At 43.2% G+C, this 14,492-nt stretch overlaps 1 protein-coding gene across 8 annotated transcripts in view; it reads left to right on the top strand.

The window, feature by feature from the left end:
• The window catches only part of CEP350 (centrosomal protein 350), a 110,007-nt gene that overhangs the window by 90,539 nt on the left and 4,976 nt on the right, over positions 1 to 14,492 (top strand). For all 8 annotated transcript variants that reach the window (XM_075936824.2, XM_075936823.2, XM_075936825.2 and 5 more), the window contains 5 exons: positions 966 to 1,048; positions 2,908 to 5,006; positions 6,003 to 6,404; positions 6,495 to 6,641; positions 8,931 to 9,053. In XM_075936824.2, coding sequence (XP_075792939.2) covers positions 966 to 1,048; positions 2,908 to 5,006; positions 6,003 to 6,404; positions 6,495 to 6,641; positions 8,931 to 9,053 — 2,854 coding nt within the window. The remainder of the gene's footprint in view (positions 1 to 965; positions 1,049 to 2,907; positions 5,007 to 6,002; positions 6,405 to 6,494; positions 6,642 to 8,930; positions 9,054 to 14,492) is intronic.

Raw genomic sequence — 14,492 nt, 5'->3', positions numbered from 1 at the left:
ATAAAGTAGTTGTGTGAAGATACTTCTGAATGAGGATGGAAGAAAGGTACAATTTGGGCAAGCTTCTCTGTTCCTCAAGAGAATAGATCTCTATTGTGTACTTGGAGAAATTTAATTTATCTGAAACTAACCACAAACATGCATTAGAATGTGTTACATGTGTGAAAACTCAATAGCATTTTCTAGAAGAGGGGACTACAGGAGAGTTGCTACTATTTCAGAAAGTGCAGCAATCATTGGGGTAAGGGAAAATCACAGGGAGGAAACCTGAAGACCACGGCTCCCTTGGCCACTGGAAAATGGCAGTGTTGATGCTTTATGCTATCCCAGTCAGCAAATAAGTTGTCATACAGATAACCATTGTATTAAGTTTCCGTGCATCTATCAGTAAGATCCTGCCTCTTTTTCTACCTCATCAGTGTCCAAATTTAGGGTCTTTCTGAGCAGCATCTCCTGGTTCTATGGCATTGTGACAAATATTATGGATGGCTTTATGACCTGAACAGTTCTCTTCCCATCCACCCCCTCTGCACCTTGCCCCAGTAGAAACCAGTCATATCTACAACTTAAACCTAGTTTACAACCCAGGATTGCAAAAGTAACAATTCATTAGCCCATTACAACTACACCTCTTGGTGCATCTCCTTGTGGTTCTGTTTCCCACCCCCAACAGTTGGTGCTAGAAATCCCATTGGCCTCTCAGTAGTAGGTTTACATGCACTCAACTGCAGAGGGTTTTATTTTTAAGCTAATATTTATTAGAAACAGTACATCCTGGGGTGGGTTTCTATTCCACATGTACATATGCACACCTTTACAATTACTTTGTGTTAATCTTGACTTTAATGCACTCTTGCATTGGGGTACACGATTCTGTAATTTATGACGGTTTGTATTTATGCTATGTCTAGCAATTTCGATATCTGGAATACTGGTGATTGACTTCATTGACTTTTCAACTGTAGGCCTGAAACAACAAAGAACTGGAAATCACTGACTGAATCAGAGCGGTCCAGAGTATCTTTGGAATCCATTGCAGAGCATGTTGGTATGTAGTTGGAAAATAAGTGCTGCAGATGGAGATGCCCTTTCATAAATCTTGAAAAATTTGGTTACTGTGCTTTGAAAAATATCCATTCTTTCATAATCTCTCACTATTTGTTCCAAGGTGAGAAGAGATTTAGAGAGAGAGAATGGTTAAGTCAAAACTGAAATCATCGTATATACACTTGCCTTTTTCTTCTTCCTGTATCAATTCGACTAAGAAACAGTGTACTGGGCCATAAATATTAAGTTCTGATACTTGCTGTGAAACATCAAAAGGATAACAGCTGTTTTTCTTTTTGCCTCTCTTGTTTCCCTGAACCATATAATTTGAGAATACAGGCAGTCCCCGACTTATGCGGATCCGACTTATGTGTACTCCGACTTATGTCCCGCCGCCCGTGTACTCCGGGGCGAGAAAAGCTGCTCCGCGTCTCCCTGGTCTGCAGACCAGGAAGACGTGGAGCAAAGCCGTGGAGGGGCTCGGGCAGCCCAGGCACGCCTGAGCTGTCCCGCCGCCGGCTTCCCCCGAGGCTTTGCAAAGCCGCAGAGGGGCTGGGGCTGCAGGGCTTTGCAAAGCCTAGGGGGAAGCCTCAAGTGCGCCTGGGCTGTCCCGCTGCGGGCGTGCTCCGCGGCTTTGCTCCCCGTCTCCCTGGTCTGACCAGCAGACCAGGGAGATGGGGAGCAAAGCCTCGGAGCACGCCAGCAGTGGGACAGCACGTCGCGCCTGGACTGTCCCGCTGCCCACGTGCTCTGCGGCTTTGCTCCGCGTCTCCCAAGTCAGCAGACCAGGGAGACGGAGCAAAGCCGTGGAGGACTTGGGCGTCCGGACACCCCTGTCTCCCTGGTCTCCCCTGTCTCCTTTTCTTGCCTACCCCTGGGGTAGAGCAGCTGGGGGCTGCCGGGTTGGTCCCGCAGCGCCGCTCCGGACCAACCCGGCAGCACCCCAGCTGCTCTGCCCCAGGAGTCCTGATTCAGCCGCTGCTGGTCAGTTTCAGCAGCGGCTGAATCAGGACCTGAGGCAGAGCAGCTGGGGTGCTGCTGGGTTGCTCCAGTAGCGCCGAGGAGCCGCGCTACTGGAGCAACCCAGCAGTATCCCAGCTGCTCTGCCCCAGGCGTCCCAAGTCAGCCGCTGCTGAAACTGACCAGCGGCAGAGTTGCTCTGCCCCAGGCTTCCTGTAATCAGCCGCTGATCGGTTTCAGCAGCAACTGACTTGGGGACGCCTGGGTTTCTTAAGTTGAATCTGTATGTAAGTCAGAACTGGCATCCAGATTCAGCCGTGGTTGAAACTGATCAGTTTCAGCAGCGGCTGACGCCAGTTCCGACTTGCATACAGATTCAACTTAAGAACAAACCTACAGTCCCTATCTTGTACGTAACCCGGAGACTGCCTGAACTGCCCTTGAAGAAGCCAAAAACATCACAAGATTTTTTCCCAGATATTTTTAGTGATTTGTTATTAATCTTTATCTCTCCACATTCATTTATAACCTTGTTTACCTTTGTGATCTCCAGACAAATGCCTGAGCCTCTACAACAAAGTCCCATTCCACAATAATAAACTCTTTACAGAATAATAGCAGAGGTAAGAGGCTAGAAGGAAGGCTCTGGAGACCTAATAGATAAGGAATACAGAGGTTGCTGCTAGTTTTTACAGGACAGTCTAGAAGTCTGTGGAACTTTCACAAATCCCTGGTAATATCCTTTAGTCTTTTGACTGAACAGCTGTTTTCCTTTGGCTACAGTTTCCCAATAAAATAACAGGCACTCCTATTCATGTCTTGCTCTGATAGGATTAAAAAATAGCAAAAGATTATTCTGAATGATTTAGAATTGTGATGATTAATTTTTTTTTGTTTAAGATGCTGTGTCATCAAGTTCTGAGAGGTCTGCCTCTGTACATGTCAAGAGACTCATTGACTCAGAGGTTCATACAGAAGAACCTTCCCAAACCATATCCCTAGTCTTCAAGTCACCAAGGAGATCCGCAGCTGAATCTGGTGATTCCTTGGATAGTGTGTCTTCATCAGCTCTTGTCAAAGACCTAAGAGATGGTAGCAGGCTATCCCACGTGTTGGTGAGCAAGTCAGAAGATGTATCCAGTGATGACATTGTTTCAAGTCACAAATCTGAAATACAAGAGGAGATGGAGTACATAAAATCAGAAGAATCTGTGGTTGAAGATGCTAATAATAAACATTCAGAGAGTTCTGGTGCCTTGTTGACACTAGATTTACACCAGGAGAGCTTAACAGAAGGCCTTCCAAAGAGAGACCTCCACTCCAATTCTGAACGGTCTCAAAAGGAACTGTTTAGCTTAGCTGCTGAAAATATTCAGAGTAAAGAAGAGTTTTCAAAAGAAAGCGAGACAGTCAAAGATGATGTAGGGAGTGATCAAAGTGACAGATCAGAAAAGTCCTCTTTTAAGTTGAACAAGTGGGCACAGGAAAAAGACACCTCTCTTCAAGAACAAGCTTTTACTCAAAAAGAGCCATCATACTCTGAAGATTTTGAGGGGTCCTCCCCCAGAAAAGAAACATCAATTGAAGAAATTCCTCCTGGTGAATTTTATAAAGATGATTTTGAGGTGCCTACGTTCTCACACAGAAAAGATTATCAGTCGTTTAGAGAGAAATCACAGCATACAAAACCCCCTAGAAGCAGATCCACCAGTCGTGGCAGTGAAGATGAAATAAGTGAATATCTCAGCGACAAGTCTTTCTCCGTCTCTGGCAGTGTGCATTCAGAGAGATTATTAGAACTGAAGTCACCAACAGAGCTCATAAAAAATAAAGAACGCAGTGATGTGGAGAAAGAACAAGCCCCCATTGAATCTCCACTTTGGGCCTCAGTTTCCATCACAGAAGAAGCAGACACACTGGTAAATTTCAGTATTGGTGACAGGATACTTGTGAGTAATGTCCAGCCTGGAACACTGCGATTCAAAGGTCTGACCAGTTTTGCTAAAGGGTTTTGGGCTGGTGTGGAGCTGGATGAACCTCAGGGAAACAACAATGGGACTTATGATGGTATTAAATATTTTGATTGTAAGGAAAAGCATGGTATTTTTGCTCCTCCTCAAAAGATCTCTCACATTTCAGAAAGTTTTGATACCTTTATAGACACTAAGGAAGATGAAGATTCATTTGTTGATGACAGATTGGATCAGCATCAGAAAACTGAGCAGAAAGACAAAAAAAGTTCCAAATTTGGCAAAGATGAAGAAAGCAAGGGAAGAGATGCCATTGATAGATCCTCCCTAGATAAAGCTGTACCTGGAATGACTGCTTTAGAAGCCTCTGTTGGGCAAAGAGTTGATGGTTACTCCAGTTCTGAAGTCAATCGTATAAAGGAGGAGATTCCTGCAGCTGTTGAACCACTTTCCGAAGAGCTCTCTGTGGTAGACTTCCTGAAAGATGCTATAAAAGATGAGACTGTCCATGTACCATCTATTTCTGCCGCAGAAAGTGTTTCCACTGTTCTATTGAAAGATACCGTAGAGGGTATATTCTCTGAAAAGCGAGAGGGGCAGCAGTCCTCAGGGGAGGAATGTATTGAAAAGTCAGATAACTTCTCTCCTGGAGTTTTGGAAAAGCCTGCAACTCCCCTTCTGGACCTATTGACCAAGGAAAAGAATCAGTTAGAGGCCCAACTTAGGCTGCCTCTTAGAGAGGAAGAAAAGTCAAAAGATCAGCTAGAAAAGGTCAGCTTGTTGACAGTCAGTCTACTTACGGATTTTGTTAAGGACACTGTCAGTCAGCTACAACAAATCAAGAAGGTGAGGAATGAGAAGATTCAACTTAGCAATCAGGAGCTCTGTGATGTCCAAGAGGAATTATCCGGAATCCCGGCCCAGCATGTGGAGAAACAGGTAGCAAAGGGTCTGCAAAACTTTTTTTTAAGTTCTGAATTGGAAGATGAAAGAGAAGAAGTTTCCTCTCCAGATATGTGTCCCAGACCAGTGAGTATATAGCTTGCATTTATTTCAAAAGCTAGTATATTAATTGTTTGATCTACTGACTCTAAAGAGGGGTGTAGTGTTCTACCAATTTTGTTCCTCCCAAGTGTTGTCAGGTGACATCCACTGTATATCTCACTTTATGGTACATTTTGAAACATTTTTAGACCTTTGAAAGACCTACTTGCAGAGCATAGAAAACAAAAACATTCTACTCAGCGTTTTGCTTCACCTCATTTTTCATAATCCTAATTTAATTTGCATGAACACAGACTCTTCTGTTGAAGAGTAAGTTTGCTTCTGCTTACTCTCCATCTGAAATATCATTCTCTGACCTTACAATTAGTTGCTATAGAGATCATTAAGATGTCAAACTGTTAAAGGTGCTGGGTTAACAGCACTCTGATAAGTGAAGTGTAATATCCACTGAATAGATATATCATGAACAGTGGAAGTTCAAGCTTCCCCAGAAACACTTCTGAAGGTAAGACATGGCCTCTTTGCTGAGGCTCCTAACAAAGCTGACAACTGTACTGATATTCTTAATATGTTATCACAAAGAGCACCAGCTCACTTTCACATAGGTCACCAAGCAGCCATCAGCTTGTGATGGATATTGGTGATTAAATGAAGTGAAAAGCTGCATATTCCATTACCAAACTGTTGAGCCACCCACCCCCTCATAAGCAGTTTTGTTTCAGGGCAGAATGAATGACAGGAACAGATGATCAATCTTTTAAAAATGCTTTTCTCTGTTGTAAACTCCTTGCAAACTTTTCGAAAACATTGGAAAAGGAATGATGAAAGTGCAGGAATAAGAGGAGAATCGAATGTTTCTACTCTTTATTTTTTTAGATAATTATTGAAAAGTGTTTTATATACACTGACAATCTTATCAGAAGTACATGTCAAGATCTAATTATAACAATTTTTTGATGGACAGTAGGGTACCCTACTGCTTTGACTACTAACTCTGTAATTCTGTTTCTTATTCCACAGGAAAGTCCAGTGTTTGGTGCCAGTGGACAACAGGAGCTTGCTAAGAGGCTGGCAGAACTGGAGCTTAGCCGGGAGTTTCTGAGTGTGTTAGGAGATGATCAAGACTGGTTTGATGAGGACTTTGGCTTGAGCTTGCAGAAGGTCCCACAGAAGCAAACTGAAGAACCAGCGGTGCTGCCCAAGATAGAGCCACAGAAAGCAACACCTAAGCCATGTGAGGAGCCTTTGGCTGTTCCACATACTGCAGTGGAAGTAGAAAGCATGGTGTGTTCAGCAGCTGAGGAATTGTGGAAGTTGAAAGAGTTGGGTCACGATCTTCAGAACATCAGCCTTCCCATAGACCTTGGTACCACCACCAGAGAGCAGGACATGGAGACTATAAGTAAACAGGTCTATAAGCAGGTACAGTCCTAGGGAACATTGAACTCATCCCCTGGATAGTTGCCCTCAGAAGCTGAAGTTTTAATTTTGACTTTTTTTCTTTTTGTCAAGGCGGTATTTGACTTGACAAGAGAGATTTTTGGGGAAATCTTTGCTGAGGATCCTAATTTGAATCAGCCTATTTGGATGAAACCATGTAGAATTACCTCCGCTTACTTCCGGCGAGTAAAAGATCCAAATGACCTTGATGAGATCAAGGTAGGAAAGATACTATTATATTATGACTGTTCTCATTTAGTTTGCAAGAGTGGTTTTTCTCTGAAAAGCAACTATATAAATACTTGACTCACCTCTTCTTCTTTTTTTGTTATTGTATTTGCTGATTTTTGTGACTTTTTAAAATTTTGGTTACTAGAGATCTAACAGGCCTCAGTACTGCAATCTGATTTGTGTGACATCAGTGGGACTGTATGTAAGGGTTTCTTGTCATGGATCTGGTTGCAGGATAGGGGCTAAAAGAGCGAGCTACGTTTTATGTTTCCTATGCATCATCTGCATGCTAAACTTCAATCCAATAAACCTGTGCCAACCTCACTGAAAGTAGTGGAGTTGCACAGATGGACTAAGGACATGACTTGAGAATGAAATGGGTGCACTGCTGTTACAGGGCCTAGTTTGGTCTGCCGAATTTTCATTATTGGTGATAGTGCTCAAGAAGGAAAAACTCAACTTGTTGTTGAGCCTAGATTGAATTTACAAGGCTGTATGTTAGAAAAAAATGTGTGCCAAACTAGCACTTTTCATATGGAAATCATTGAGACACCAGGAATGTCCCCTGCCCTTAGTGCTGTTTTCCAAAGTCATTTTTCTAAGTATAACTGAAAAGTAGCTTGCCCCAGATAACACAATGAATCTTTGGCTGAGACAGGGACAGAACCTAGGTCTGCCAAGCCATAGTTTCCCTGAACTGATAATAGCTGGGAATAATAAAGTTAAAAGGATAAATGACTGTCAGTCTCTAACCCTATTTCCCTACAGTGTCCTTTCATACACTGATTGGTTTTAGTCACCAGTTTACTGTATCATTTAAGTGAAAGTTGTGCTCTCCAGTCAATTACATCTCTAAAGGCTGCACTTTTTTCATCCTTTTATTAAATACAGTATTCTGTCTGCATAATGTTGCCTCTAAGACAGGGTTATTGTTCAGTGGTTCCATTGTAAATCTCTTGCACTATGATATACTTTTCATAGTTAAACAGAAATCCACCTTGTATTTTAAAACAGGTTGAACTTCTCTAGTCTGGCACTCTCTGGCCGGCCACATCCGTGGTCTCAGTGTTCTGTGCTGTTTAGCTCTAATTTACCCCTAAATGTCTTGCAAGAGCCCAGCAGCAGTGGAAATGTTGGTAATGCCACTAAGCATAAGCATGGTTTTTATACTTTATTTCCTTGTCCCAATACAATAAAATTATGTAACACCATTAATACTTTGTTATGAAGAGAGCTGATAAGCCTTGGCTAGGCATAGGCTTATATAGGTTGTGTCCGTACTAGGGATGTCAGTGGTTAACCCGTGACCTGGCTGGGCTAGAGCAGCCCCCTTCCCAGTGCAAACAGGGCTGCTGCAGCCTGGCCTGGCCAGAGCAGCCTGCCGGGGCAGGGAACACTCCAGCCAGGCGGGAGCAGCTCACACGTTTGAGTCGTTAACCAGTTAACATAACATTTAACTGGTTGACTGATTAAATGGGATTTTACATCACTGATCAGTACAGTCATACATTATTAAGCAGTATTGCAAGCATTGTCTATTTATTCACCTCAACAAAATAAAGATAACCACTCGCTAGGGATGTTAAATATCGGTTAATTGAATAGTCGACTAACCTTATAATTCTTATCGGTTAGTCGACTATTCTGTAGTCGCTGGGGGCAGGACCTCACTCCTGAGGAGCCCCCTTGCCACTCCATGCAGCAGCATGAGGTGCCAGGAGGGAGCTGGTCCATGAGGGGAGCCAGTTTAAAAACCAGCTCCTCCATGTGGAACAGCTGCCTATCGCCCTGTTAGAGGCAACAGCGCGGGGTGTGGCAGCAGCCCCTTGTCTACGGGGGTGTATGTGTATGTGCCCCTGGAACCAGCACGACCCGGAACTGAACTGGGCTGCCTGTCCGGCTCCTAATACACTTTAAATGCAGAGCCGCAACAGGGGTGGTAGGTCCCGGCCTCATCGCAAGACAGGAATGAGCAGGGCTGTTGGCCAGCCTGCTAAAAATGTACTGGCAAGATGAGGGAGAGGGGAATGCATGTAGTCTGTAGCATTAACCTATAAGCTTTTGCTTATCGGTTAACCGACTACAGTATTACATCCCTACTGCTCTCTACAATATTGACCTCCCGTGGATTGGCAAATTGTCTAGTTTGGTACCCATCAAGTTCCAAGGGTACCAGACTAGAGAGGTGTAATCTGTATCAGATTGTGTATGTCAGGTGCTGTGTACAGGATTCACGTCTTTTCTTAAATACAGTATTAACTTGTTTTGTTCCTCTAGAGCTTCATCGCAGCTGAAGTACTAAAATTGTTCGGCTTGAGGAAGGAACCTAATCACAAAACAGACTGGCAGAAGATGATGAAGTTTGGACGCAAGAAACGGGACAGAGTGGATCATATACTGGTCAGTGGATAAAAGCATTCAGTAGTTTGAAAGTATTCTGTCCCCTGAATATAAAATGTTTGTTATCTAGATCTCAAAAAAAGACATGAACAATAACTTTTGACAAAAGGCAGTTAATCCTAACTGCACAGTATAGAACTATATTTAAGCTCTGTATGGTCCATTTACATTGGGGCAGTTACAATGAACAAATCACAAGTGTGGGTAGATGGTAAGAAGAGGAGAAAGTTGAGAAGAATCAAAAGTTAAAACCATTTATTTAAACAGTAAACAATGTAAAATGAATAACTGAAAGCATAACCTTTTTTCTTTGGACCAAAAATGATATTCTGACTTGTCACAAATTCTAGGAAAAGGGCTGGTTTTCTGCCTTGATGAATCTAATTGTTAGTAATGTAGTTTCTGCTATGACAAGTAATCCTGCAAGTCAAATAGATTAAGCTCCTTCTCATGTTAGAATTCCAATACAGCATTTCTTGGCTTTTTTAAGAGTTCTGAAGTTTAGACCAGTGCAGAGTTTGAAAGAGGATTATAATTTCAAAGTGATTATATCTTCATTGTGCTGTGGTAGCAGCTGTGCCACAGGATACCCTCAGCATGTTTATTAAGCAAGCATTGAGCAGTCCTGCTGCTCATATACTACTTCTGCATGTATGTTCTGTTGATAGTATATGCTGCCAACCATTGATGCAGGGATGGAACATGACTCATGGGAGCAAGATTTTTAAAGTTGATCTTTGGGTGATGTTATTGAATGGTTGGGCGCTCTCTCATCTGTGATGAAGCGCAGGAGTCTACTTGGCAACATAAGAGTTGCCAATTTATCTTAGCCTTTACCTTAATTATATCTTAAATAGGTATATAACAGGCCTGTATGTAGGAATTTCTGGGGAGGGGAGGCTTTTTTGTAAATGTGGATAGCAAGGGTGTGATTGCACCCCTTATGGTCCCCTGAGTAAGCGGGGAAATCAGCCCCAGCCTTCCTCCAGCTGGTCAGAGCATGAGGGAGGGAGGCTCAGGCAGCGCGCTGCTCCTGCCTTCCCCTGGCCGGCCCAAGCGTGCTTACTTGGGGGACCATGGGAAGTGCTTTCGCACCCTTTGCACATCCCCCTCCCCCTGTGTACGGGCCTGTATAGGATACCACTTAACTGAAACAATGGATCACTTCAGTCTTTTCTTCTCCCACCAGCAAAGTGTTAGCTGAGGTGCAATTTTGTTCCTGACAGAAAAGTCTTGCTAAGTAAAGGGTTTAAAGTTAGGGTCAAGTATCCTGGAATATATGGGTTTTACTAGTGCATGTGTTGTAATTAATATTATTTATGATAAGATAAAGTACAGCCACATTGGATATGAAGCATGCATATGAAACATGCTGGTGTCTATCAGCTTTCAGTTATTATGAATTAGTCCCAGTTGGAAACATTCAATAAAGTGAATCGGGTTGAATCAGGTTGAAAATTCAGGCCCTAATCTTCCAGATTTCATCAAGAATCCAGGTGTCAAAGGTTAACATGCCATAATACATATATATTTTAATAAATGTAATCTTAACAATCCTGTGTTTCATCCTCCCTCTCTCTCTCTCAAAGAAACGGAGGTAAAACAGCCATCATTGAAGCTGAAGGATAGGAAAAATCTATAAAAACAAACTCTGTGTTATACTGTTTGCTTAGGGGGATTGGCAGTGCTCAGTGACATTGTTTCTAAGCTTTTCACTGCAACATAAGCTATCAAAAGAGAAACTTCTAGCTTAAAAAGAGTTGCCAAGCCCCAGAAAACTTCTGTAAACATACTTTGTTAAAACCTTTTAAAACTGTTAAGCAGCTGGTCAGCTTTCTCTGTTCCCTAGTCAGCCCCAGCTTCTGCTACTATTGTTTCCCCACAATTCATGACCACAAAAACAAATGTTGGATTATGGCAGCATCACTAAATCAGATGCTTTGCTAAATAGGAGTGTTCAAAAAGAAATAGAACAGGATGATTTAATTGGAGTTTCAAAAACCGAGTTTCAGTTTTCCTGAGCATGGCAATAGTCAGTTAAGGAAACAAATCAAAGTTGGATCCAGATTTAGCTTTTGTAGATGTTTGTCTTCAGAAACCCAAGATCAACAGAAATATAGCCAATAGTTTTTCGTCTGTGTTCTTATGAATAGGTTTATTAAACAAATATATATTTGCATCTCAAATACTGCCTGTCATGCTATCTGGAGTGGCTCACAACTGAGTGTGCCAACTTTAGGACAGACACTCCAAATTAGAATGCCCCAGGCCAGTAACAAATGCGAACTCCTGGATGACTATCATAGAGTCACAGACAGTCCCCTTAGATTCTCCAGTCTGTCTTGTCACCCAGACAAATTGGACTTTGTATTAAAAGATCACTCAAACTGAAAATCATGACACACAATGCTGCTTCCATTCCCAAGAGACACCTCCTCCCCCCACCCCAGATCAGTTGTTATTCTAGATCTTACACCAAAGATTGCCCTGGGTGCCAATTTAAATTTTTTTTTCTTTTGTAAATAAACTAAAGATTTATTAGCTAAGAAAAGGAAATGAGAGCTATTGAGCGGTTAAAGCAGGTAAAATATATGCCCAAGTGAGTCAGTGTTTGTAATTCTTTGTGGTGGCGGTCATGTAATAAACTGCCAGTTTCCCTAAAATCTTTTCAAGGTACCCAGATTGTTTCTGGGGTTCTCAGCTTTGCATCTGGTAAACATCCCAAACAGTCCAGAGATGAATGATGGTTCCCTGAATCCATTTTTCAAGCTTCTTCTATCAGAAAACAAGCTGACGGGGTCACTACTCAGGTGGTCTTTTCCTTTGACAACAGAGAGTGAAGACTGCATTTTGAGTCTTTGATCCATCACATATAATGACCATTTGCTTTAAAATTATCACTTTTCTGTTAAAGTCCTTCATTTGCATTTCAAAAGGCTGATGGGTTATTTAGTTACAGGGATATTTACAATATAAATGTTTACTATTACATTATATCAAGATATACAAATAAGTGAAAACCTATTAGTTTTTCATTAAATTTAAGTGCCAGATGTACACTCATACATTTATCAGTTACTCTGATCTATATTGATGCACAAGTGACTTGATCTGTGGCTTCGCCATGAGCTGGGTCCTGGTCTACCAGGGTCACATTGTCATCATACTAGCATAGGAGAATGCAGAAGCTAAAATGTAGTTAGTCTGTTTCTTGTTGATTTATTGTCCAAATTTGATTTGCTCCTTATAAAGGACGTGTTTACTTTTGGCTGTATCAGCTGAAAACAAGGAGAGCCAGTACCATGTGTCTATCCGGCATGCTGGGAACCACAATATGGAAACCACTGCTATAAAGTGTTTGTACTATAGGCCAAGAGATTTGTTTACGTTCCTCTTCTCCAAATCTACCAATAGTGATAGTAAAGTACATGTAGTGTTATGACTTTGCCAACCAGGAAGCAAAGAGGCAATACTTCAAGTGCTTGCTCATGTCCATTCAACATGGGTGCATGTGCTTGCCATGTGCACCAATGCACGAAGATTTTCCCTCAGCAGTATCCATAGGGGATTGGCTCCAGCACCTCCTGGAGTAGCGCGTATGTGCCACACTATATAGGGCACTTCCGGATCCCCTCCCACTCAGTTCCTTCTTACTGCCAGTGAAGGTGCTTGGACCTGCAGTGCTACAGCCCTTACTGTTGCTTTCATTTTGTTGTTAGTTGTTTTCCTTGTAAATACAGTAGACTTCCGATAATCCAGAACCTTTGGGACCTAGGTGGTGCCGGATTATCGGATATGCTGAACTATCAGGAGGTACTATAAGCTGGTTATATACTGTATACATTATATACTGTATATAAAGTGTTCTTAACCCTTTTTATTGTACATACTGTATACAATGATGTTTTAGGTTTTTAAACCCTTTTTTACCCTTTTCGCTTGGTTCAGCTGCTGCCACTGTTGCCTTGTTACTCGTTTTTTGCCAAAACTCACTCACTAGGCTCTTGCCATTTTGATGCTGGACTATTGGAGTTTTACTGTAGTTCTCTCTTAGTTGTCGATTACTGGTAGTAAGCAGTGTTAAGAAGTCCCTTAGAGACATTGTGAGGCCCATATTAGCGACAAATGCTGAATTTTGTAAATTTTTCTGGTCACAAACCAGGAAAAAGAGAGTTATTCATTAAAACTCTCCTCATGGAGATGGTTCTTGCCCTGCAAGAACAGCACCCAGACTTGGCACCGACCACCAGTGCTTCCGTGTGCAATGCACTACGGGTCCCCATCCTGGGCTCTGGACAAGAGGCTCAAGAAGACGGACAGAGACAGGTCTCCAGGCCCTGTTTGACAAGTCCAAACAGGGACACAGTTTGGACACATTGAATAATCCCATCAACCAGGGCTCCCCACTTCACATGGAGCGAAGTAGTCCACCTTGCTGCTGACTGCCCACTCCAGGTAGCAGTGCCTGTTTCTGCATGCCAACCACCCGGGAGGCCTTTCAAGCAGCCCAGGACATTCTTTCAATGGCAGTGCCACCTACGCTGGTGATAGCAAGACCTCAGCAGGGAAAATCCCTTACTTTTCCCAACTTGGTCTCCCAGTAGACAATACCCCTATTGAAGGGGCATTGCACCAGAGTTCGCCCCGCCATACAATCCACAGGTGGCACAACAGGGGTTGGCAACCTGAAGCATAGCTTGCCAGTAGCCGGGTGTAGACTTTCAGAGGTGCACGGTCCAGACTCTACTCAAGAGACAGGTCACCGATCCACCGGCACTGTGCTCCTCAGTGCATGTATTGGAAGAGTGCAGAGGCTCTTTGAGATCTCATTCCAGGTTGTGGAACCAGTCATCCACTGCTCCGTATCGGTCACTCACCCACAGCACAGGACACTGAGGGGAGTGCCATTCCAGATGCTCCCCTCAGTCAGCTGGGTCACTGTCAACCAGGAGCAGCTAGTACCACATGAGGGTGAGCAGGCACTCCCTTCCATCATGGTTGCCGGGCAGTGTCGGATCCGCAGGCTGCGTTTCTGAGCCCTGCTTTCTCCCACAGGCACAAGCCTTGGTACCAACTTGGTTGCCCTCATCATGAAATTGCAGACAGGACTATAATCAGTGCAATGACCTCAGACACCTTGACATACCCAGTACTGTCCATGAAACCTGTGGTAGTTTCCTGTGCAGCCTCAGAGCAGCCTCAAAGCTCAGTGGCCAGAGCATTAGAAGCACTATCCACATACCTCTTGAGACAGCCGCACCAGAGGCCTCCTGGTCCACCACCCCAGCTACTGAAGAGGAGTTAGGGTTAGCACAAGGTATGTAGGGTCTTTCTGCCCCAGTTATTGGGCAGAGTGGTCAGAGTCATTATAGATAACCTGGTCATGATGTTCTACATCAACAGGCAGGGAGGGGCTCATTCCACAGTGTTTTGTCAGAA

The sequence above is a fragment of the Pelodiscus sinensis genome, chromosome 9 (assembly GCF_052426305.1).
Source record: "Pelodiscus sinensis isolate ZL-2025 chromosome 9, ASM5242630v1, whole genome shotgun sequence".
Classification (NCBI taxonomy): Eukaryota; Metazoa; Chordata; order Testudines; family Trionychidae; genus Pelodiscus; species Pelodiscus sinensis.
The sequence above is the reverse complement of the archived record's forward strand: the minus strand, read 5'-3'. Positions and strand labels throughout refer to the sequence as shown.